This window comes from Malus domestica, chromosome 10 (assembly GCF_042453785.1).
Source record: "Malus domestica chromosome 10, GDT2T_hap1".
Classification (NCBI taxonomy): domain Eukaryota; kingdom Viridiplantae; phylum Streptophyta; class Magnoliopsida; order Rosales; family Rosaceae; genus Malus; species Malus domestica.
In genome coordinates this window covers 31,091,626-31,116,207 of record NC_091670.1, presented here as the reverse complement: position 1 = coordinate 31,116,207, position 24,582 = coordinate 31,091,626, and the positions used below count along the sequence as shown (strand labels likewise).

The following is a 24,582-nucleotide window of genomic DNA, read 5'->3' as shown; positions in this document are numbered from 1 at the left end:
TGAGATATAGAGGAGATGGTGAAAAGAAGTGGAAGGTGAATGCATAAATGGTGGGATTAGGGTTGAGATTTAGTTGGTGGGTAGAAAAATTGGAAGTGAACCAAGAAAATAAAAATCTAAGAGGCCGTTTAATAACCATTTCGTTTTTAGTTTTTGGTTTTTGAAAAATTGAAATATCGTTTAGTAACTACTTTTAGTTTTCGAAAAATAAAAACTAAAAACCAGATGTCAACAATTTTGCCAATTGGCAACTAAAAGATTTTGAGCTCCAACCCAAATGAAGAAATAACGACCAACTTGAGCAATGCAAATACATGTTAGGCCAGTTAGTGAAGATAGTGTATCCGCTTCCTTGTAGAACCGCACCTTATAGTAAACTTTCATCTATCATTCTCTTTGCTCATGCACTCATCTCACTATCTTAAACTTCTACGTGACCGCAGTCATTTACTTACGGTTGTTAATTACCTGAGAGACAGTTTAATTAAGCATTTAATCTAAAGCTTTGAAGCAATTCTATAAAGCACATACAGAGTCATTCACAATTTGTTTCCCCTTCACCTAAAGACTCGCATACAATTGGATTTTGGATGAAAACAGTCTTGCCAATATTTGATTTTGTGAATCCCTCGTCGAGGAAAACTAGACATTCTAAAGCATTCACTAAATTAAGTGTACTCATAAATTCCCCTAAGAGATATCCTAAATAGTTGGTTCTCCGTTCTTGTTCAATCTGTTGAGCCACATCATATGCTGCATCTACACCGGCCATCAAATAGTAGACAAGCATAGCACCTCTTAACTAGCATTTTCATTTCCCTCTTGAGTTCTTGGTTCTTGTTCAATCTGGTGAGCTACATCATATGTTGCATGTACACCAACGAACAAATAGTAGAGAACCATGACTGCAGTGCAAATGAAAAACCTCAAGAATGCAACATAACCCAGAGACCCAATGAGAAAAACATTAATTCCAATCGACAACGCAGGCAACCATGGAACAAGTGGAACCCCCCAAACCTTAGGAACCCGGTGCTTTGGAAGCAATGCCATCCACAAAGTCCCCACTAACCAAATCACAGAAAACACTACATACCAAACCCACCCTCGCATCCCTGTATTCCAAGTCGTTGTAATTCCTGTAGAAGAACCAATTATTAAGAACAAACATACAAGGAACTTGACCAAATCAGTCGTTGGCGTCACATCCTTAACATAATACCGCCTCACAAGCAATGCTATAGCCACAAACATAAATATGCAGAGCGTACTGAAAGAGAAGACGCTTGACAGCACATCCAGACTAGTGAATAGTGCAACAACTGCACTAACTAAGGTTACCAATACGGTAGCATAAATGGGGGTTCCAGTTTTTGGGTGAACCAAAGCAAACCAGGGTGAAATCATATGAGCTCTTGCAATCTGAGTGGTATACCTAGCTTGCCCCATAGACCCAACCAGCAGGCTTGTAGTCATTCCCTTGAGGGCGCATATACTCACTATGTACTTAGCCCAATTCATCCCAATTGCCTCAAAAGCAACCGAATAAGCAGCATCTCTATCGATTTGAGTGTATTTCTGCATCATACACAACACCAAAGCCATCAAGCAATAAACCACTGTGATCAAACTCATAGAACCAACCAAACCAACCGGTATGTCCCTCGAGGGCTTCTTTGCCTCCTCGGCCATATTGGCAACCATATCAAAACCAGTATAAGACCAGTACACAACAGCAGCCGCCTCGAAAACGCCCTTTGCCCCATATGGGAAAAAGGGCACCAAATTCTCAGTCTTTCCCTTAACAAACCCAACAATCAATATAAACACAATGATCAAACCACTAGCTATGGAGGCAATCCAATTCAACACAGAAGTCCTCCTAGTTCCACTCATTGCAATACTATTAACAACCAAAAGCACCACAACAGCAATTGGGTCCAAAAGATTAAACCCATCAGGCAGAGATTTTACCCGAATTCGAAGAAAATCGGTGTCATCAGTCCGAAAAATGCTGGCAAAGTAAGAAGACCAAGACCTTCCGAGCCCTGCCGAACCCACCAGAGCCTCCAGGAGAATGTTCCCCGCCGCAATGAACGCCACAAAGTCCCCCAATTCTATCCGAAGGTACGAAAATGACCCGCCAGCAACTGGGACTTCAACGGCGAACTCCGTGTAGCATAGAACCGAGAGCATAGCAGAGAGACCAGAGACGGCATAGGAGAGAACAATGGCCGGACCGGCGTCGTCGCGGGTTGCCTGCCCAGTGATCACGAAAATGCCTGAACCAACGACGGCGCCGAAGCCGAGCCAGATTAAGTCCCACCAAGTGAGGCAGCGCTTCATAAGATTCTCGCTCTGTTTGGGGAGCTGGAGGAGCTCGAAGGAGTCGGAGGAGCGGTGGAGGAGGCGGTCCTTGAGGCGGGAGGGGGTGTGGGAGAGGGCGTCCTTGTAGGAATTGAAGTTCTGGAATGTGTTTTCTGGGAAGAAGTCCTGTTTGCTCCATCTGCTCCAATAGCTTCTGGGTTTTGAGTCCTGCTGGCCTTCCTGCTCGGGATGTAAATCCATGGCGGCTTACGGTGGGTTGGTTGGCGGGTTGGTGGGTTTTGAAGTGCTGCAGCTGTTGGTTGTTGGAGTTGGGAGACACGTGGTCGTTGACGGTGAGTGAATTATTGAAGGAGACAATTACTGGGAACTATAATTAGCGCTTGTTCATTAAAGTTCAATTTGGGTAATTAGGTTTTTGTTTTTATTTTGGGATGTAATTACGATATTATAATCTTCTTCTTTTTCAATCTAAATTCATTGGCTGCTGTTGAATAAATTCTAATGCAAGAATTAGAGCTAGATTCATTTTTCTGTGATGGTGCTCCGATCTCTTTCTCTTATCTACCATCGTTATCATTTGTGAAAAATAGAATGCAGATATTATTTTCTTGCTTTTACCCATATCAATGAGCGAAAATAAACAAGATTGTGCAGAAAGAGAAAATAGTGCAAAATCGTTTTCTCAAACCAATATGCTAATTTAGTCCCTGAACTAGATTCTCAGTGAATATTAGATTCCTAAAAAAAATTTCTGTAAAATAAATTCCTAAATTCATTAAAAAATGCGTATTTCATCTCTATTATTATATTCAAAGCTATTTTATTAATTTTTCGTCAACCTAAGGGCTAGTTTGGTATTGTTGTACTTTGAAAAAAAACTGTTTCTGCTGTGCTGTGAGAATTAGCTCATTTTTGCTACTTCATGTTTTCAGCTTTTTTTTCACCCAAAACTATGAAAATAAGTTGTTTTTAAGTCTTTACCAAACATTTTTTTGAGCTCAACTTTTTTATACCCACTTTTTATAAAAGCACCTCAGTACCAAACTAGTATTAAGTCACTTGACACATTTTAGAATATAATAACATTATTTTCTCGCCTTTAAGCCCTTAACATTTCATAGAGATTACGAATCTAATGTCTAATTTTCATTCCAAAGTTAACTTACATTATTTCTTATGAAAACGTCTAATTTATCCTCCAAAGTTAACTCCATACACTATTTCTTTATGAAAAACTACCAATCTACTCTCTAATCTAATGTCTATCACATGCAAATAACGTGACTTAAATGGACGAAAAATTGAATAGAGTATTTTGGAATATAATATTAGGGATGTAATTGATAGATTTTTCTAATTTAATGACTAATTTTTCTGAAAAAAAAAATAGTTTAAGGACTTGATTTTCACAAAAGTAATAATTTAAGGACTAAATTAGCAGTTCAGCTTAAAATGTAAGAAATTGGACAAAATATGCAATCTAAAAGAAGCTTCGGATCTGACTCCCAAAAAAAATAAAACGTCTTATCACCCTTGACATTAATCACATGAATAAGACCCATTTATAATATATTAGGTTCATCAATTTTAATGATTTCTCTCACTCGAAGAAAACCCATTTATAATATATTAGGTTCATCAACCAAAACATTAGCACGACCAACATCCACATTCGTAATAACTCAACAACAACAACAACAAGAGTCAAGCACATAAGTGTCGAAATTTATCTTGAAAATCAACATTCAAGAGAGGATCTTATGATATATGGAGGAGCATGATAAGGATTTTGCTACACATGCGAACGAGTTAAAAACTCATATAATACTTGCAAGAATTATAAGGTTGTTGTAGTATAAACGAATCTTGCAAGGTCGTTCTCCACATGGATTATTAAATAATTCGAAGCAAACCAAATTTCAATTAATTATTGTAAAGTAGAAATTGAGATGATTGATTTTATAAACTACTTAAATTAAAAACGAATTTAGTTAATAAAAGTAAACTAATCTGCAATATTAAAGATGAAAGAAAAGGAACCAATTTTGGAGAAATCAAATTAAGAAAGCACTAGGGTTCCACCATTACCTAGCAATCCTATGAACTTTTACCAATTACTTATGATCTACACATGCCACTTTGAAAGTTAGATTTTCCTAATTCATATTATACTTGGAATCTCCAACATAGAACGTATATCTAACATGCAACCCGTCCGGACGTTCAGATCAAATCTGAACATGAAAGACTCATTATGCTCTATGAAAACCCTTTGAAAAACTATGCAACCCTTAAAACGTGGTATTCATCCTAAGTGAAATTACAATTATTAATCACAAGAAGCCAGCGTCAATTTCAGAGAACATTCTTACCAAAATTGCATCAAATTACTTTTCTAAAGATCCTAATGGTGATCAGGCATTCAGAATTAGATAATTTAAACCAGTGATTAATAATTCAAAGTGTGCATGCAATCAATTATAAGCAATTAAATAAAAATCACATATTCATGTTAAGGCTCAAGACTTCGCCCTAACAAAAGAAATTAGTTACACATATTCATAATTGAAATCATAGGAAATATTATGAAAAATAAAAAGAATGAAAACACCTTAAAGTAGAAAATCTCCAAAAACCGTAGCAATTGCTTTCTATCTCCAAAGTTGCAAAGCGTAGCAAAAACTAAGAACGGCAAAGCCATATATTTGCTAAGCCATCCACAAACCCTAAAACATAGGTCTCTTATTCCAATTAGGAAACTAAGAAAAATAATAAAATATCTTAGAAAATAAAACCCTAATTAAACTAGAAGAATTTGCCAAGTACTTGTCCAGCCACGTTTTAGGCTCAGATCTCCTCCAAATCCGGCCCAAGATAGCTTGCTTTAAAGATCAGGATGTTTCGAACACATCTCCAGAAGGCCACGAAACCATCCGAGGTCATCTTGAGCTCCAAAAACTCAATTTAAGCCCAAAAACGTCATTTTCCAGCATCGCGCATCGCTTTTTTATTTTATCGCTAGAAAATAACCGCTTGATGGAAAAATCCTAAATTTTGATATGATCAAGATAAGTGACTCATGAACGTCCTCCAACTGGAATTACTCCAAAATTCATCCATTTGGTTCTGTTTTGCTCTAGAGGAAGTCGAAAGTCCTATATTAAAAATACAATTCAAAGTATCAAAATTCTTCCAAAATATTAACCAAAATATACTAATAATAGAGTAAAATATATAATATGAAGTCTACTCATCAGAGCAGAACGAGAAGTAGGGTTATATAAGGATTAGACTCACCAAAGAGGAGAGGAAGAGACCAAAAATCATAACCAATTGTAGCAGCAGCCAAGCGAAGGATTTTAGTAGGATGTGGTCTAATGCCCCGAAAGTCGAAACACAAGGTTAAGAAAAACAATGACAAACACGATTAGTATTCAATAATCGGATGCAAACATTGAGAAGACTCGAGTTAAATGACTCTCCATAGCACATTAAGCTAAAACCATTAGCTGCAAACATTTTTTCTTGATGGACATGATTGCGAACAACCATTTAGTAAGCTCATGCATATGCTCTAATTAACCTAAGCAATTGAGCACCACCACCTATTTGAGAGTATTGGAAATCCTTATTATATGATATCCACACACCATTTTTCACTTCTCACACACCCTTCTAATTTTTTGCCGTTGGATCAGATGAATTGAAGAAAATAAAATGACATAAATTAACAAGGGGTGTGTAAGAAGTAAAAAGGGGTGTGTGGATAACACACCCCTTAGAATATATCACAGTCCGTTCAAGCCAAAAGGCATAACATTCATCAATCAATCACTTGGAATTAACAAGCATGAATTATTCGATTCAAGCTACATAACGAACCCACATGACAATCAAGGTTTCTATTTCATCCATTATATAAATCACTATGTTTCAACATAAAATCGCAATTCATAACATGTAATATATCAAAGAATCAACAAAGCACAATAGTATCCTCTAGTCACATTAATCAACTAATCTAATAGTATTAATAACAATCATATCCAACATCATTCCACAATCACTTCAAGTAACCAATTCCATGAATCAAGTAGGTACGATATTAACAATTAATTATGTTAATCAGTCAACAAGATCACATATCAATGCACGAAATTTAATAAAGGAATACTACATAATTCCCTACCTGGATTCCAAGTAATAACATGATAATTCTAATTTATAAACATAACATCTATTGTGAGCAATTCCTACTCACTCAAATCTAGGGTCGAATTAACTTTATGGAAATGAGCAAGAGTAGGGATTATGGACCACTCAACGAAATCCAACCCGAAATATAATTGCCTATCAAAATGTACCAAGTACAACTAATCTTCATCGTGCAAGTAATGATCACCCAACACAGATATACCAAGCAAGACCACATCCTAACTCTAGGTAGTGATCACCCAACTTGGATACACCAAGTATGATCACTCATAGAATGCGTATGGTCCCCCAATATGGATATACCAAGCAGAACCATATGTATAGTCCAATAACATAGGCAATGATCACCCAACGCAGATATACCAAGCATGATCACCCCTAACAGTCCCCTAACGATGATATACCAAGCATGATTGTATCCTATAGCTCTAGGTAGTGATCACCCAACGCGGAAATACCAAGCATCATCACTCCTAGAATGCGTATGGTCCCCTAACGTGGATATACCAAGCAGAACCATAGCATAATCTCATCGTGCATATGGTGCTCACCCAACGTGGATATACCAAGCATGATCACCCTTGAAATACGTATGGTCCCCAACGTGGATATACCAAGCAGGACCATCCATGTACTGCTGCTACATGGTGCAGTAAATTCAACACATAACCTACCCACAACTCAACTCCTATGAGTTAGAACGTAGTCACCTACACCATCAACTTCTCATGGCCACCAACTAATGTCACACAAGCATATAGGTTCTACCGAATACATCTAATAGAATTCTAGGATCACATTGTCATAACATTTATCATACTTATCATTCACATTATTAAGAAGATAAATAAACACACATATATATCACAATATGACATCCCGTACTTGTAAACCGATGTATAAATCATCTAGGATAACCCACTAACCCATATAGGCCCACTAAGCCCTACATAGTCTCTAGTAATACATATTTTAATATTTAAGATCATTTCATAGCCTATTGGGCAAAAGTTAAGTCTTTGTCAAAGGTGGGGTCCACAATGCTATACAAGTCAATTTGGAACATTCGTCCATGGATTTTTTATCCATAACTTCCCAAGGTTCTCATTAATCTTCTAGATCTGTATTCTAAAATTTCGGAATGATCCAATGGTTAGATCTCCGCCAATTGCAATTTCAAGTGGCGGTCGACATTTTGTTTTACAAACTTAGAAATCCAATCAGTAAGTTCCTATTGTCCTCAAATATTACGTACTACTACGTATTAAAGTTTGATGCCGATCCAACGGTTGAATCGTCGTTAGTTAGAATATTCAAGTGGCGAACCTTAATGAAAATATACTCAAACAATGGAAATTCATCAATTAGACTTCACATATGGAATTGGGGTATCAAATTTAGTCTAGGAAGGTCAGGGGGTGCCTCGGCCCACCTGCAGCCATAGGTGGTTGTTGGTCACCCCGGCTTGTAAGAAAATTCAACTATTTCCAAAAGTTACCAAATTTCATAGAAATGAAGATCCTAATGAGGGGAGCAATTTTCATACATGTAATCAAGTCCAATTTGGCCGAGAAAAATTCCAATTTCACTCAAACCCGTCGAAAACCCTAAGGTGGGTGTTCTTCGATTCGACTTCCTTGGTGTTCCAATGCCTCTACAACTGGTTGGGTCTTGTTCCTGGGTCTAATAGGAGTTGATTAAGGGTAGTGGTGGGTGGTGAAGCTTGCTGGAATGGTGGAATCGCTGTCGAGAACCACTGAGTTCTCTGGTGAGGTTCTACGCGATTTTGGACCTAAAACCCTTCAAATTTGAGTGGAGATAGTAGATGGGAAGTTGTGGAAGAGGTTGCAGATGTTGGATAGAGGTGAATTGACGGAAAAATGGCGGAATCCGTCAAAATTTGGTCGGGTTGGTGCGCAGGTGTACAGGCCGACGGGAATGGTCCTTTTTTTTTTTCCGCCCTTCTTGATTGGTTGCTCCCTCCCTTTTAGAGCAACTACAGCGTTGCAAAGGCCCCTTAGGACAACTCACTATTGAATCCACCAAGTGAACAATAATTGCCTTTAATGAACAGTAATTGCCTTTTACATCTTCACCTATAAACTGAATAGCCATGACAATAGGTAATAAAATATTAGTATTTTTTCCTTACCCAATCCATCAGACATCCCCATCACCCTTTCCATTTCCCCTCTTATTTGACCGGTTCTTCCTCTCTCTCCTTCTCTCCCTTTCTTTTTGTCTCTGTCTCTATCTTTCTTTTCTTTCTATCTTTGTCTTCTTTTTTCTTTCTTTTTCTCCCTTTTTTTCCAGCTCACTCTCGTGAGCTTTCTTCCTCATTCCTCTTCAAACCTTCAACAAATCAAGCTCAAAAATAATATTTTTGGAATGCCTGGAACTTAAGGAACCCAACGATGGCCTTGCATGCGGCATCGGTGCATAGTGCGAGGTCCTACCATTGAAGCCAGGAGCTTGAGCTCTCAATCTCTAACCAAAGTGATGTTTCTATCACTATCTTGTGTTCTTGAGCTTTAAATCATGTTGTGTTGCAATTCTTGTGGTTTAATTCGAGGGCTTAATTCCCTGCATGCATCCCATTCTTTTTCCAGATTCCGACAAAGGAAAATGGACGAATTCGACCCGGGTCACCCTGACGTCAGCCACACATCACACAACCCTCAGGCTCTCGAGCCACCAATTTGAGCTGGGCCTCTTGCTTAAGCCCCCCCTCATCCCACACGCTTGCATGGGCTGAAGCTTGCAGTTGTGGCTATTAGGATGGGGAAGTCGCGGATCCATCGGGCTAATGTTCCTGGTGGAGTTGCTCTTAACTGATTGGTCCCTTTTTCTTAAATCAGACTGGTCCAATAGTTTGATTGGACCGAAATTTACTCACACCTGATAGGCCGAATTCCCACATGTGTGGGGGTTTAACTAATTTAAAAACTATAGTTTAGTAAAACGACTTCAAATGTTCGTAACTATACCGTTATAATCTGGACTCGCAAACGGCTTCCGCCTATACGTTCGTGGTTTTGAGATCTATTCGAAAACGTTACTTATGACCTCCTAAGGTCTACAAATTATAAATAATTATTTTTCAAAAATTCAACTTTGTACTTAAGTAATTAAAATCTAAAATTAATTTAAATTCCCGAAAAATAGTATAAAATCTCAATAATACAAACACATAAATTATAATAGTGAAATCCAAAAACAAGATTTCATAGGTTATAGATGAAAGTTTTAGAAGGCGTTGGAACCTGGAAGAGCTTCTCTATTTGTTTGCTTTTTGTGATGATCATTTTTTTTTTTTTTTTGCAATTGAGGTTGTTGATAGAATATGATTGGATTGTATGATCTTGTATATGTACAATTACCTTCCCACTTTCCCAGTTTCCCCATTTTCTTATTATTAGTCTATCAATGCAAGCCTCTTTTCTAAATTTCATTTTAAAAAAGATCAAGTTTATAAAATAAAAAAAAACCGAAACCGTATCGAAACAAATCGTAGAAAACCAAACAAAAATAAAATCAAACAAAAAAAAATCGAAAGAAATTCGACCTGAACCAAACCAAAGTTTTGGTTTTGTTTAAGTTTTGATAAAAAACCGAATCGAATGAAACTGAACCCATCCCTAGATCTATCAGGGCTCAGGCTCTTCGTGAATGATACAAAAGGTAGGTAAACAGTGGACACAACAAGCATATTCAAAGAGTAAAAGGGAGTCAAATATTGCAACGAAAAGTATTGCTACATGGAAAGCCTAAAACGGTGTAAATTATACTTATCAGTTAGAGGTGTCTACAAATCTAATTTGTCAACTATGGAATATGTCAAAATTAAACTACCAAATGTAAGAAGTAAAAACATCATGTGATTGTAACACAATGACATTTGACACACATCAATTTCACCATGGTGAATTTACAAAGGGGTTCAAAACCAATCATGGATACATTCGATTGAGTTAAAATTCATGCTTAACTTACGTATTACTCATTTTTTGTGATCAATATATTTCATTTTCGCAACTCATATGAAAAAAAAAAATGTAACCTAAAGCACATTGTAAACATATTGTTAGGTTTTCAAAGTTAGTTCAAGTTGTGAGATAAAATAAAAAAGGCTTGAAAACTTTGAGTTTTAACGATAAAGACAAAATAAATGGTAAAGTGAATAGTACCATGATTGACTTTTTGTGTAAAAATGTGATTTTTCGTTAAAGTAAATAGTACTAGGAGTTTTTCATTAAAGTTCTGTAAAATAAAATGATGTAATGAGTTAAGATGCTAATAGGTTCAGCGTTTAGTTTCCTTCACAATAATAAAAAAATCGTAAAAATTAAAGGGTTGGATTCAAAGTTCGAAAGTTGAAGCTATACATCTAAACCTTTCATAAAAGCTAGAAAAAATAAGATGGGATTGCGACATGACCTTGGTGTTGTCTAAAAAATATAAGCAAATAATTACAAGACTAGACAAGAGTACAATTCTAAAAGAAGAATGGGGTATACTCATACTCTCATATGTACCGTAATAGATCTAATAATATCAATTAGAACATCACTACAACAATGTAACCCATCCATCTAAGTGCATCTCTAAAGAAAATGTCCAAATATCGAAATTAGCACTAATAGTAAAAAAAAGTAGTAACAATATTTTTCAACTAAAAAGGTGTTTGAAGTAGGAGATTGTGTATACTTGAGAATGATTCCCTATCAACATGTCTCTCACTTCTCATCCATTGCATAAGCTGCAGATTCTATGGTCTGTTAGAAATTTTAAATCAAGTAGGTGTTGTGGCTTATAAGTTGAAGTTATCAGAAAACTCTAAACTACATCTTGTTTTCCTTGTTTCATGTCTGAAAGGGCATTTGGGTGAAACTGTGTTACTCCATGCTGCTATAGAGGTTTTAGTTCAATGGTTGATTTTCCAAGGAAGATGCTACTTGGAAATTATATTAGGACTTGAGGCCATTTCCAACTGAGAGCTGGCCAGAAGGCTTGTTTTAGCATTCTGGTCATCCAAGATATTAATATTTTAATGAACAGTACATGATCATATTTGCCTTTGTCTCCAACCGAGGGCCAAATGACTCGTTTTAGCCCTGTCACAAAAAACGATCTCCAACCAAGGGCTATAGGGCCAAACATAATTTATTATTTGAAAACTATAACTTAAATGTTGTTTAAGTTTCATGATGTTAAATGTTTTTTTTATGTTGTATAATTTTTATATTGGTTAATGTTATTTAATGTTGTTTCATATTGTTTAATGTTGTTTCATGTTACTTAATTTAATTTAATGTTGTTATAGGATAAAAAATATAATTAAAAAATATATATTTCACAAATTTAAAATAAAATGAAACAAATTTTGTGAAATAGAAGTTATAGGAAAAAATGGAATTTAAAAAAAAATATTTCACAAATTTTGTAAAATAAAAGTTATAGGAAAAAAATATGAAAAATAGAAGTTATGGGAAAAATTTTGTAAATAAAAAATAATAATAAAACTGTTAAAAAAATTTTAAGCAGAACCGACAGGAATATATTCATACTACTTAATACGTTCACATTTTTTCTATCAAGTGGTAGTAGTGTAGAAAATATTAAAAAAATTAAAAAATATGGGATAAGTAATTTGGGATATGTGAATATAATTTCTCTACATCTAAACCTCTCATAAAAGCTAGAAAAATAACATGGGAATGCAACATAGTATTGTTTAAAAAAATATAAGCAAATCATTACATGACTAGACAAGAGTACAATTATAAAAGAAGAATGGGGTATACTCGTATTCTCATATGTACGTTGATGTAGAGATCTAATATCAATTAGAACATCACTACAAAGATGTAACCGATTCATCTAGGTGCACTTCTAAAGAAGATGTCAAAATGTCCAAATAAGCACTAACAGTAAAAAAAGTAGTGACAATATTTTTCAACTGAATTGACAACCTTCACTGACACACCCCGATCCAGAATGTTCACTGGGACTTCAAATCGAGCTGTGCTGGCCGACACTTAGAAGGTGACGAAGCCATAAAGTGTGATAATGTGTAAAATATAAATAAATTTAAACCTAAAAGTGCCTATATACACAAGTGCATGGTGAGCGGTTTTGGACCCATTTCACATGTGATACAAAGCATAAGAAAAGTACAGTGAGGTAGGATAATAATTATACCATCATAAGGAGCCACCTGAACTGAGGAGTGTCACAAGTCCTCGTCGATATGAAACTTTGCTATTAGAACCTCGAGGGGTGAAAAAATAGAAAGTGTGAGTGAGTAATACAAATATTTTCAAAATCATTTCAATTATCAAAGGTAGTAACCCTTCATCGTAAAACCTGTATAGTTTCTAGAAAATCATGTTACGTATAAGTATGAAATCAAAAGTATACTAACAGTAAATCCAGAAGTATACCACTGCACATCATCTCATTAGCAATATAAATAATCATGTGCTTAATGACCCATACTAACACGCAAGTCGGAGTCACCTATGGTGACTTGTGCGACTGCACCCATATCTCATCAATCAATGCTAGCTCATAGGTCGGAGTCACCTATAGTGACCTGTACGACTCATTCATATCTCATCAATCAATGTTAGCTCATAAGTTAGAGTCACTAATATAGCTTATCTACCAATTCCTGCACACGAGTCGGAACCACCTAAAATGGTCTGTACAACAGCCTAGGTGTAAATAAATACGCTCAAGTGCTACGATCACATGAAGGCTGTGCGAAGTATCGCAAGTCACTTACGAGTCAAAACCACCTAATGTAGTCTGTACGACAGGCTAGCACCTACCTTGGATCCAAATTGAGCGTGTGGTGTGGGAGGTGAATGATCACGTAAAGGCTAGGCCCTAACCTTGGGTAGAAGCACTAACACCTGGGTGCAGGTTTATGAGGTCTAACTGCATTTATTATAACATGTACGACTCATTGGCAACCTATACGACTGTGTCGGAGTTGCCTATTACTGCAACCTGTACGACAAGGTCGAAGTTGCCTAAAGTATAAATATGGTCATGCCATAACTCGATCATTTCAAGTAACACCATAACTCACCTGAACTTACCGGTGCATCCTGCGTTCCTCTTCGCATTTCAAGGCATTCACAGTAATTACTTACAGGTAGTATACATATGGATATGCCATGATGCAATCTAATATTCAACCATGTCAGAGCATTTACCAATATATACATATATATAACATGGCAAAATATGCATAATCTGTAACGCCCTACTCCCGAACTATTTATTTTGGGAATAATTATTGGGAACAAGTCTAACTAAATATTAGTTTAATTAACTATCATTACTTTCGATTCTTTACTTCAATCTCTCAATTTCTCACACATTGATTTATGACCAACATTTGACCACCAAAATCATAAGGTTAAATCTCACATTTTCACCAAATTCCTTCACATTGCTCAATTCCCCAAACAAGGCTTTTGTCTCGATTATTTAACCTCATTTATTGTATGGCTGCATCTAACGTCTCGTTAGACTGTCTACGTACCCTAAACAGGGATCAAGCCAATCGTAATTCACATCAATTATTTGTAGGTAATATGCATATGGATATACCATGACATAATCTAAACTCAACCGTCTCATAGTACTTTAAAACATATAAATATATATAATATGGCACAAATTGCATAATTCAATTTAAGAGTATTTTTCAAATTATCAATCATGTATATATATACGATAAAAAGGAAAAGATCCACTTACCTGGAGTCCGCCCTACCATTTTCCTAGCATGTACATCGAGGCGTCCCGGACGAACGGTGCCTAGGACAATTTTCAAACCACATCTCATAATCCTTATCAATAGATCATGTAATTTACGTAAAACACATCCCTAAAGATGTTTTAGAATGATTTGATAACAATTGATCAAAAGTCAACCGTCGATCAAGGATCGATGGTAGGGTCCATAACTCTATGTAACTTGATCCGGAAGATCCACTTTATAGATTTCCGATCAGAAACTTCCAAAGATCCACATTATGCTTCTAAAATATTATCCTAAAATTTCACTATGATCCAACGGTTAGATCTCTGTCAATTGCCAAAACAAGGTGGCGGTTAACGTTTATTTTATGAACTTGCAAATCCAATTCGGGAAGATCCGCATGTTGAATTCCCGATCCGTCAATTCCTATAATTTTCAAATATTATGTGTTATCACATATTAAAGTTTAGTAACGATCCAAAGGTCAGATCGTCGATTTATATAATAATCAAGTGATATACCTTCAACAACCTAGGTTTAGAATAATCCATTCACATCATATGGATATCAACTATGAACTATGGCACTTAAAATGACTTAGAACGACATCTTTAATCCGCTGGCCACGCGCCGCTGCGGGTGGCGGTCGACCATCCCGATTCGCCAAAAATTCCAACTATTTCTAAAAATTACCAAATTTTACAGAAATGAAGATCTCAATGAGTAGAACAAGTTTTATACCTGTGGTCAAGTCCAATTTAGTCGGGAAAGGCTCCAATTTCACTCAAACCCGCTGGAAACCTAAGATGGATGTTCTTCGATTCGACTTCCTCAATGTTCCAACACCCTTACAACTGCTTGGTTCTTGTTCCTAGGTCTAAGAGGAGTTGATTAAGAGTGGTGGTGGGTGGTGAAACTCACCAGATCGAAGGAATCACCGTCGAACACCTCTGGTGCTCCAGTGCTGTTCTTTGCGTTTTTGGGCCTAAAACTCTTCAATCTTGAGTGAAGATGGAAGAAGAAAGATTGGGAAAGATGTTGTAGGTGGTGGATATGGTGTTCCACAAGACAAAATGGCAGAATTTGGCCGGATTTTGGCCGACTTGGGTGTGTGGGTGCACTGCCCGACGGGAATGTTTCTTTTTTTTTTCTTTTTCCCTTTCCTTCTCCCTTCTTGATTGGTTCTCCTTTTCCTCTCTTAAAATTGTTTGGTTACCACTCATGGTGGGAGTTTGAATTAATTTATAACTAAACTTTAAATAATCAATTTCAAATGTCTATAACTATACCGATATAATCCGGACTCGCAAACGGCTTTCGTTTATGCGTTCATATCAACGAGTACTACACAAATGCGCTAAGTGAATAAGTCATACGTTTCTCTACACGTTGGTCAATGAAAGTCAAAACCTTCATCTCTAAGGCATTTTCGTAAATTCATTCTTTTAAAATTTATAAAATTGTAGAACTAGGGACGTGTTGTCACATTCACCCTTGTTGCTAAAATTGACAGCAACTTCAATTTTTTTTATAATTATTATTAAATAGATTTTATTAATATTTTTGTTTTAAAATATTTATTATTATAATAGTTTAATTTAATATATCGAAAAATAAAATTTTAAAAGATATCAAAATTTCATATAAATGTCAATTTCAAATTTATATTAAAAAATTTGACATTTTGATGCTAGAACATTTTCAAAAAAAAAAAAAATCAATTATAATATAAAAAATCACATGATAATGCTACATAGATTAAATGTTTAAGTTAAATTTATAATCCAACTAATGTGTCACCAATAAAAATTAAAACGTTAATCAATATTTAAATAATAATTTAATCATTAACATTAATATTATTTGATTTACAAAATTTAATCTTGCGTACATTACTTAACATCAGTAGACTCCTCAATAATTCTTTATTGCTAAAAACGCAGTACTATTCTCCTCCTCCCCTCCATTTTTTAATTCACCATGTCTGCCTCCGCAAACAATTATCCTCTCTTCCAAATTTCAATTCAATCCCATGGGAATCGACCATTAAACGTGGTCCCCTGCCAAAAATTATTGGGAATATCATCCCGCGGGTCCCACCCCGAAATTATATCATTTAATTATTTTGACCCTAGTCCACCCCCCGGCCCAGATCCTACGGCCCCAAACCAATCAATCACATCAACTTTATCACGTTTCTGCAACATGGGCCTGGTGGGTCCCGCACCTGCAGACTTGGGCTCCAAAGGGTTCGCGCCACGTGTCCAGATCTCAATGAGCACACATTGATTTGGGTTTTTGAGGATGCAGATGAGAATTCCCGAGGGTAAAAAAGTGAGGTGTGAAGGGGTTTGGGAAGTGTGAAGTGAAATAGGGAGAGAGGGAGAGGGGGAGAGAGAGACTGAGAGAGTGAAAGACTGACAGAGAGAGAGAGTGGAAGACTGAAAGAGTTTTTTTTTTTTGAGCTTACCGTCAGAGGAATCAAAGAATCATTTTTTATTTTTTTATCCAGAAGAGGATAGTGGAGGAGGAGGACTGGAGGAAGCAGAGCTCAGACTGTGAGTTGGATTTTGCTCAGATTTCTTGCTTGTGCATCAGGTATGCCTCTTCTAGCTGCTCCATTCTCTCTCTCTCTCTGTGTACTTTTGGAATGGTTTTTCAGTGTTTTGCGCTTGAATCTCAGATTTGCATTGCTTGTTCTGTAGTGGGTTGTATTTTGTTTTCCCATTAAATTTGAAATGGGAGGAATAATTAGCTGGTTTGCTCAATTGTAGAAGACAAAGTTTGCCAAAGTAATGTTCTTGCAGAAAGATTTTTTTAATAGTTTTGAGTTTCTGGCGTTTATGGGAAACTGCTGGTCTGCTTTTAGGGATTTGGTTAGCAGAATGCCATGATATTTGCAAAGATTGGGAGAAATATGATGGATTCCTTAAATGGGGTTCTTTTAGATTTCAATTTGGGTGTGCTCATAAGTGTGAGATTTTGTAGCTATTCACATTGCTTCTATTAGGGGCTCATTGCTTCTTTTATTGTTTCGATAAGCAATTTTTCGTATATCCTGTTTTATCGGACTGATGCAATGTTTGGCATAAGCTACTTCACCGGAATAAGAAAATTTTTAAAAGACAACTGCTATTTCAACACTGTTGTGGTAAACATAGGTCATTTATTCCTTTTAGCTGAACCAACAGATCTGTTTTGAATTCAAGGCACAGACTTTGTTCATGCTCCCTGTATGTAAATATTTGAACAAATCTGTTTTGAATTCAGGGCACAGAAGTTGTTCATGCTCCCTGTATGTAAATATTTGTAATGTTCTGTACTGAAATGAAAAATGTAGTATGGGAATTTATGTTTTGAATCAAAACCATGTTTTGTGAAAATATTAATCTGAAAATTTGACAGGTCTGAGTGGTGGCCCTGGTGGAATGTGATTACCTTGCACTTTATGCTGTCAACCTACTTTAAATTTTGTAACTTTGAGAGATCATCTCCCGGTTAGTGACTTTGACGGGGTATTGGACATGAGTATGCTGGTGAGGACATGCTTGAGCCAAGGGAAGCTGATATACCTGCTCTGTTTCTGGTTTTCGTTGTACTCCCTTTAGTTGCTTATGTTTTACTTGGAAAATGGAGTGAGACATCTAAGAAGACAGAGAGGGTAAGTTTGCTTGCTCAACTGGCTGCAGAAGAAGCTCTTAGAGTAGAAACAATGGCCATTGCTGCTGTTATTCCTCCTGTGTCTTCTTCAAATCCTTCGAAGAATGGACTTCAAGTATGTGCCAGATGCTATAGTACAGCTACAACCCGCTGCTCTAGATGCAAATCCATCAGATATTGGTATGCTCTAATTTTATAGCAAGAACACATATTTTCTGTCAGTATATTCTCCCTTTATTTTACAATAATAAAAAAAATTGCTTGTCCAATAAAGGAAATTGAAACTTAATTAAAAATGGCAGTATTGCAACCAGTGTGACTTATGCACTATAGAATTGGTGGTTTGTTCAAGATCTACTACAGCTGTATATTTTGTTTAATTTCTTGCAGTGGTTATATAACCTACATTTGGTGCTTTCATTGTGTGCTCAAAATGTGGTTTTGTAATTAAAAAAAAAAAAGGGAAAACTTGATTCGGTCCCTTTTGGTCAAATTTGTCTTCACCATATTCAAGCAGAGAACTCAATATCTATTTATATTTTACATTAAACCATGATTTAGGTTTTGGGGAAAGAGCGACTTAGGTAGTTAGATGGTTGTGGGAGTTATACATTCAGCTAACTCATGTAGCTCATTTGGGGATTTCATCGTCTTTTACCAAATATGGTACTATCAATGTAAAAAAGAGAACTGCAAAAGAGAAACATGCAAATGCATGTGATACATACTTTAGAGAAACATGCAAATGCATGTGATACATACTTTTCAGCACGAACATTTTATCAAATAAATATATCTGATTATGAGCTAAAGGTGCAACATGATCTCGGTCTCTAAATGTTTACATGGATTATATGCAGTTCTGGTAAGTGTCAAATAATTCACTGGAGGGAAGTTCACAGGCAAGAATGCCTGCAGTTGGAACCTACTAGTTCAAGCTCATCTCCTAAGGCTGTCTCATTTGGAGAATCTTTTCATGAGAAGTTATTACCTAATGACAGCATCAATTCACAGTACTTTGGGTGTAAGATGGAGCACATTTTGGCTGAGCAAGCACCACCAGATAATATAATTTATCCTTCAACAAGCACTGGTGCCCCCGTTATGCTTGATTGTGCTTCTTTAGTTGATACCTCTCAAGTTTCCATGCCAGAGAGAAGAAGTGTGGACAAGTGGGTTTCCAGAAAATCCCACAGAGAATTAAGAAAAAAAGTTGGAGTTGCATTTGATTCTTCTGAAGAAACATCTTTTGGTTGGACTACCCATTCGGGCTCTTCTAATGTTAATTCATCAAAAGAGGTTTTTATGGAGCATAAGGTTTGTATCATGTTATTCTCTTATCATTAATCTTTCTATACATCTGTGATTTGATGTCAAATAATTGTGCTATATTGGTGGCTGCAGTTAAGAAATTGTGACTCTCACTTAGCAGAGGAAGAAAATGCTATGATGCAAAATTTCAATATTTCTGACAGTTATATGAAAGGTCAAGCTACTTCAAGAAATACGGTGCGTGAGATTGATAAGTCTCAAAGTCAAAGTGGCTACATATATGAATCAGGAAGCAACTCTGGATCAACATCCTCGTCATATTCTTCAAAAAGTGGAATAGATGTGCATGAAAATGGGTTGGACTTCATTCCGAATGCAGGAAATTACCTTAAAGAGGAAAGATTATCCAATTATGAAACAGCAGAGTTCAAATGTGCTGAAATGACGAAAATGAAGACTGAAGTAAAGGCTAAAAGAGCTCCGTATTCCCTTGGGACCAAGTTGTCTAAATTACCAAAATCAACAATGGAAGTCTCCGGAGAGCAGTGTTACTCAGAGAGAGAGGGGCAGGAACAAATTGCTGAAGTTTCAAGTCAGTCTAGTAGCCCACTACTCTGTAAACATGCCTTGCACATTATAGTTGCTATAACTCTGTTTGTGCTGCAGAAATCACTAGAATGAGAGATACCACTGCACAAGGGAGCAATGGAATTGCAAATGTAAGGATCATGAAGATGATGGGTCTAAAGAAGCCAAAGAACTTTACCAGACAGGAAGTCCCCGAATTGAATGGTTACCAACAGAAAACTAAGGTCACCAACTCTGTTTCAATTGATCCCCATATAATTTTTTGAATGGAAGGTCTCCTGAGTTATTTACTGCCCTTTTCCATGAGTTATATTCTTCTTCTGGTTCTGAGTTGAATGGACGTTGTCATTGATGTGTGCTCTCAGGTCCTGTTTCCTTATGATGAGTTTGTGAAGTACCTTCAGTGCGAAGTCTTTGACTTATCACCTCGGGGCCTTTTGAATTGTGGGAACAGGTAAATTAGGATAGCTTATATTTGCATTATTAGGTTGTGGATTAGAAATGAAAACTCCATTCGTACTTATCAGTAAAATAAAGAGGTGAAGATTTGTTGATTGGCATGACTAGATCAGAAGTAACACAAGGATTGATCTCATTGTACTGCTTATAGTAATTCGTCAAATTAAACACCTGGCGTGTATCTTAATTTTTGGTGATCGATTACATAGCCGGCCTGTAATTTCCTGATTTTGATTCTTATAACCTTTACATTTTCTAAATACATAAAAGAATATACAACTAATACAAGAGAGATAAAAGTTTGACTAAAAGGTGACTAAAGTACTTTGTGGAGATGCAGACTGGTTGTTGATCATGGGATTCATATGAGTAAAGCCCTGCAATTGGAACATTCATTTTTCATAGTTGACGTGTTGTATCATTGGGTTATTGGGATTAAATATTTTTTTTTTCTTGCAGTTGCTATGCAAATGTCGTCTTGCAGTGCTTAACCTGCACAAAGCCTCTCATTATCTATTTGCTTCGCAGATCACATTCAAGAGCCTGTACTTACCTTTCCTCATATCCACTTAATTTTCCAATAAATATACATGGCTGCGTTTTGTTTGTAAGCACACGTGAATCACTTTTGTTTACAATATGTATTAGGTTGTGGTAAAGATTGGTGTCTCATGTGTGAGCTGGAGCAACATGTGATGATGCTACGAGAAAGTGGGGGCCCACTTTCTCCTAGTCGAATTCTTTTTCATATGAGGAGTATTAATTGCCAAATTGGTGATGGAAGTCAAGAAGATGCACATGAATTCTTAAGGTCTGTCAAAATTTACTAGTTATGTGTTTTTGTTCTTAATACTGATGTGCTAGCATTTGCATCTGTACCAACTCTCCGTATGTATTCAGTTTTAGAAATTAAATTCAAAATATTGAAGTTCCAAATTTTGTGGAAGGAATTTTAGTATATCATGTGTGCTGTATTTATCCAGGCTTCTAGTTACGTCAATGCAATCTATATGCTTGGAGGGGCTGGGTGGTGAAAGCAAGGTTGATCCTAGATTGCAAGAAACAACTTTTATACAACATACATTTGGCGGACATCTCAGATCAAAGGTGCTTATTGAGTACTTGCACATTTTTCAAGTTGTTATGAATCATCTTTTCATCAAACTGCTCTTTTTCCCCCTTGTTTTTTAATTTATGCTCTTCTTCCCGCCACATTGATCATGGATATATCAATGTTTATGCCACCAGGTCAAGTGTTTGAGATGTCATCATGAGTCAGAACGATATGAAAACATCATGGATCTTACCTTAGAGATATTTGGTTGGGTTGAGTCACTTGAAGATGCGCTGACTCAGTTTACAACCCCTGAAGATTTGGATGGAGAAAACATGTACAGATGTGGAAGGTTTGATGACCTAAATTTAGTATTTGTTAGAACCCAGATTACGTTTTTAAGTTTTTAGTTTTACGGTACAACTTCAGTGACTTACAAACCCACATTTTTGTGGAAAAGGTGTGCTGCTTATGTTCGAGCCAGGAAGCAATTGAGCATACATGAGGCGCCAAATATCCTCACAATTGTCTTGAAGAGATTTCAGGTATCGATCAGATTTAAAATTGAGAGTGAGGAATTTTCTGGTTTTTGAGATTTGTTGTTGTTGTCTTTAAAGTCTATACAACTAATGATTTACAACTTGGTATTAAGCAGGAGTGGTAATCAAGTTAATCTAATGAATGGCATTTTATGAACTGTCACTTACTGAAACCCAATGCAAATCACAATTCAAATCCCTAGTCATGTCGTGCTTCCAACTTCCACCCATTAAAAAGAAATTTCAGATTTGACACCTTCCTGCTAGATAACTGCAGGGCTTTCTGGTTTTTTATGCTTGGCACTACTTCTGTTGCTGGAATACTGAATCATCACTGGTTCTTCACCAGGAGGGAAATTATGGAAAAATAAACAAGTGCATCACTTTTCCAGACATGCTGGATATGATTCCATTTATGACTGGAACGGGTGACATTCCTCCGCTTTACTTGCTATATGGTGTTGTGGTGCATTTGGATACGCAGAATGCATCTTTCTCTGGACATTATGTGGCATATGTGAAAGACATGCGAGGTGATTGGTTCAGGATAGATGACACTGAGGTAAACGCCTTTTCTCATCAACATTTTAGTGCAAGGATTTGGGGATTTTGTGAAAATGGTTCAAATTTGTTTCCCTATAACACATAAATAAAATGGAAGTTTATCCAGAATATACCGAGTGCTTGAAAATATTGGAAGAATCCCAATTTGTTGAAAATATTGAAGTGGGTGGAAGAGCCTCCATTATCAGTGTCATGATATTGATAAGACATCAATACCTGTCTTGTATAAATTATGGTTTTTGAAGCCTTGTTGTTATACTCTACGTTCTTTGGTCACTATAAATAAAGCGTAGCTGCTTAAGGAACATCTGTATATTATACCCTCTATCACTATACCAATTCACAAGCAGTGGACCCGTAGTTTATTCCGTAAGAAAAAATGGAAATGTATGGATTGGTTAGAATTCCTATTATATGCTCCTTGCATTTATGCCTTTTGAGTGTTGACATGGTTCCCCTTGGTGCATGTGTTTGACAGACAAACGAATGATTGAAGTGTATATTTCTTGATTTATTTTCCGTCTATGAGTTGGGTCCTAAGGTTGGTCATGCTTCATGAACAGGTTCACCCCGTTTCAATGAGCCAGGTTATGATGGAAGGAGCATATATCTTATTTTACATGAGGTATGTCTAAATGGCATTGAAAAGAACCTGCCCCGATCTCTTTTCCTTACCGTTTCTTTTTATTGGGGGTTGTAGCATTCATATGATTGTATGTTGGAATATATTGCATTAAGTAGATAGTACGAACTATGGTAATTGTGAACTGGGAGGGGTTTGATTGATGGTATTCTACATATTCTTCTTTCTTTCTCAGGTCTTGTCCCCGCCCTCAAGGAGGATTTTCTGGAAAAGCTATCAAGGAGCAAGTTCCAGGCTTAGAAAATCAATGCCTGTTGAAAGCTCAGAAGTCAAGGCTAGATCAAAGCAAACACAGCAGGCAATTTGCTAGGCCAGAGCATTTACCAGATGATATCAGGCCAGAGATTGCAGCTGCCTTTGGCAACAGCACCGCTAATGATATCCTTAGGAGTTCTAACAGGAATGTTTTCCCTAGGATGGAAACATATGGTGGGCCCATCGGTGTGGAGTTCTCTGATGCTACGTCAAGTGATTGGTCTCTTTTTACAAGTTCTGATGAGGCCTCGTTCACGACTGAGAGTACAAGAGACTCTTTCAGTACTGTGGATTGTGCCGATGCTTGCAATATCGATCCAGTCTGTTCAATTTTATATGCTCCGGAGTATTCTCACAGTTCTGCATCCTGTAGAAAATTTTCCAATAGTAGGCCACACACTAGATTTGTTTCCAAGGAAAGGGGTGTTATTTTGGATTCATGCTTGTCAACCCATCCCGTTGACAGAGTACAGAAACGAAACTATTCAAGACAGGTCAGTGATTCACAAACCGAACACCCTCTGGATAGTAAATGCAGCTCGTTTGTAAGATATGGGACTAACCCAATGCATAGTCTTGACCGAACTTCAGATCATTGCAAACTCTAATCCATGAGATTCTGATTGGATAGTTGATTTAGTCTGGTAGGAGCTGTGCCCCAAAATTTTTGGTTTCAATGTGTTGTTGGTTGGGGCATGTTTTATATCAAAACAAGTAAATGTAACAATCTACTTATCACCGGAAATTGTCGAGTCCTGGGATTTTCCTATGCTTCAATCTGTCTACTGGATGTCTCTGCTCAATCTGTCTTCGGAATATCTTTTCCTTGTGTTTCAATCTGCCAGCTGAAGTTCTTTCAAGGAAATGTTGTTATGAGTTGGAAAACTTTGAATTGATTTCAGACGTTGGTTACCTATACTTGTACTGATTTCACTGTAGGCTTGTCTATCTTGGAAAAGTTAAATCCACGGCTGCCTGCCTTTGGAATCCCTTGCTAGATGGTAAACTGTAACAAAGTTTGACACTAGCAAGTAGTAAAAAACATTTTGCACCAGAAAAAGAAGTTAAAAATAATTTGCAGGTATGGACTTCCCAGTGCAAGTGTGCAACATGCTGGAAGTTAAGTAGTCAAGGTGGAACATTATTGTTTCACCTCTCTTTGCTTTCAATATTTAAATGGAGATTTTATACTGAGGTAGACTACCTTATCTGCCGATTCATTATTCAA

The 24,582-nt window shown here is 36.6% G+C and overlaps 2 protein-coding genes across 3 annotated transcripts; one reads left to right on the top strand and one right to left on the bottom strand.

The window, feature by feature from the left end:
- Positions 1-491: 491 nt before the first annotated feature.
- On the bottom strand, positions 492-2,857 carry LOC103445720 (cationic amino acid transporter 8, vacuolar). Its single transcript, XM_008384742.4, has one exon. The coding sequence runs from the start codon at positions 2,566-2,568 to the stop codon at positions 799-801; it is 1,770 nt and encodes a 589-aa protein (XP_008382964.2). The 5' UTR covers positions 2,569-2,857; the 3' UTR covers positions 492-798.
- A 13,775-nt stretch (positions 2,858-16,632) lies between these two features.
- On the top strand, positions 16,633-24,131 carry LOC103445721 (ubiquitin carboxyl-terminal hydrolase 15). 2 transcript variants are annotated; one of them, XM_008384744.4, is made up of 14 exons: positions 16,633-16,918; positions 17,726-18,160; positions 18,841-19,297; positions 19,385-19,844; positions 19,919-20,064; positions 20,206-20,294; positions 20,759-20,844; positions 20,948-21,110; positions 21,283-21,406; positions 21,548-21,705; positions 21,814-21,898; positions 22,242-22,454; positions 23,020-23,081; positions 23,275-24,131. In XM_008384744.4, exons 2-14 carry the CDS (start codon positions 17,865-17,867, stop codon positions 23,960-23,962), a joined length of 3,027 nt encoding a protein of 1,008 aa, XP_008382966.1. In that variant the 5' UTR covers positions 16,633-16,918; positions 17,726-17,864; the 3' UTR covers positions 23,963-24,131. The 2 variants fall into 2 exon arrangements, with proteins under 2 accessions (XP_008382966.1, XP_008382965.1); XM_008384743.4 differs by having other exon boundaries at positions 16,650-16,918; positions 22,170-22,454.
- Positions 24,132-24,582: the final 451 nt, after the last annotated feature.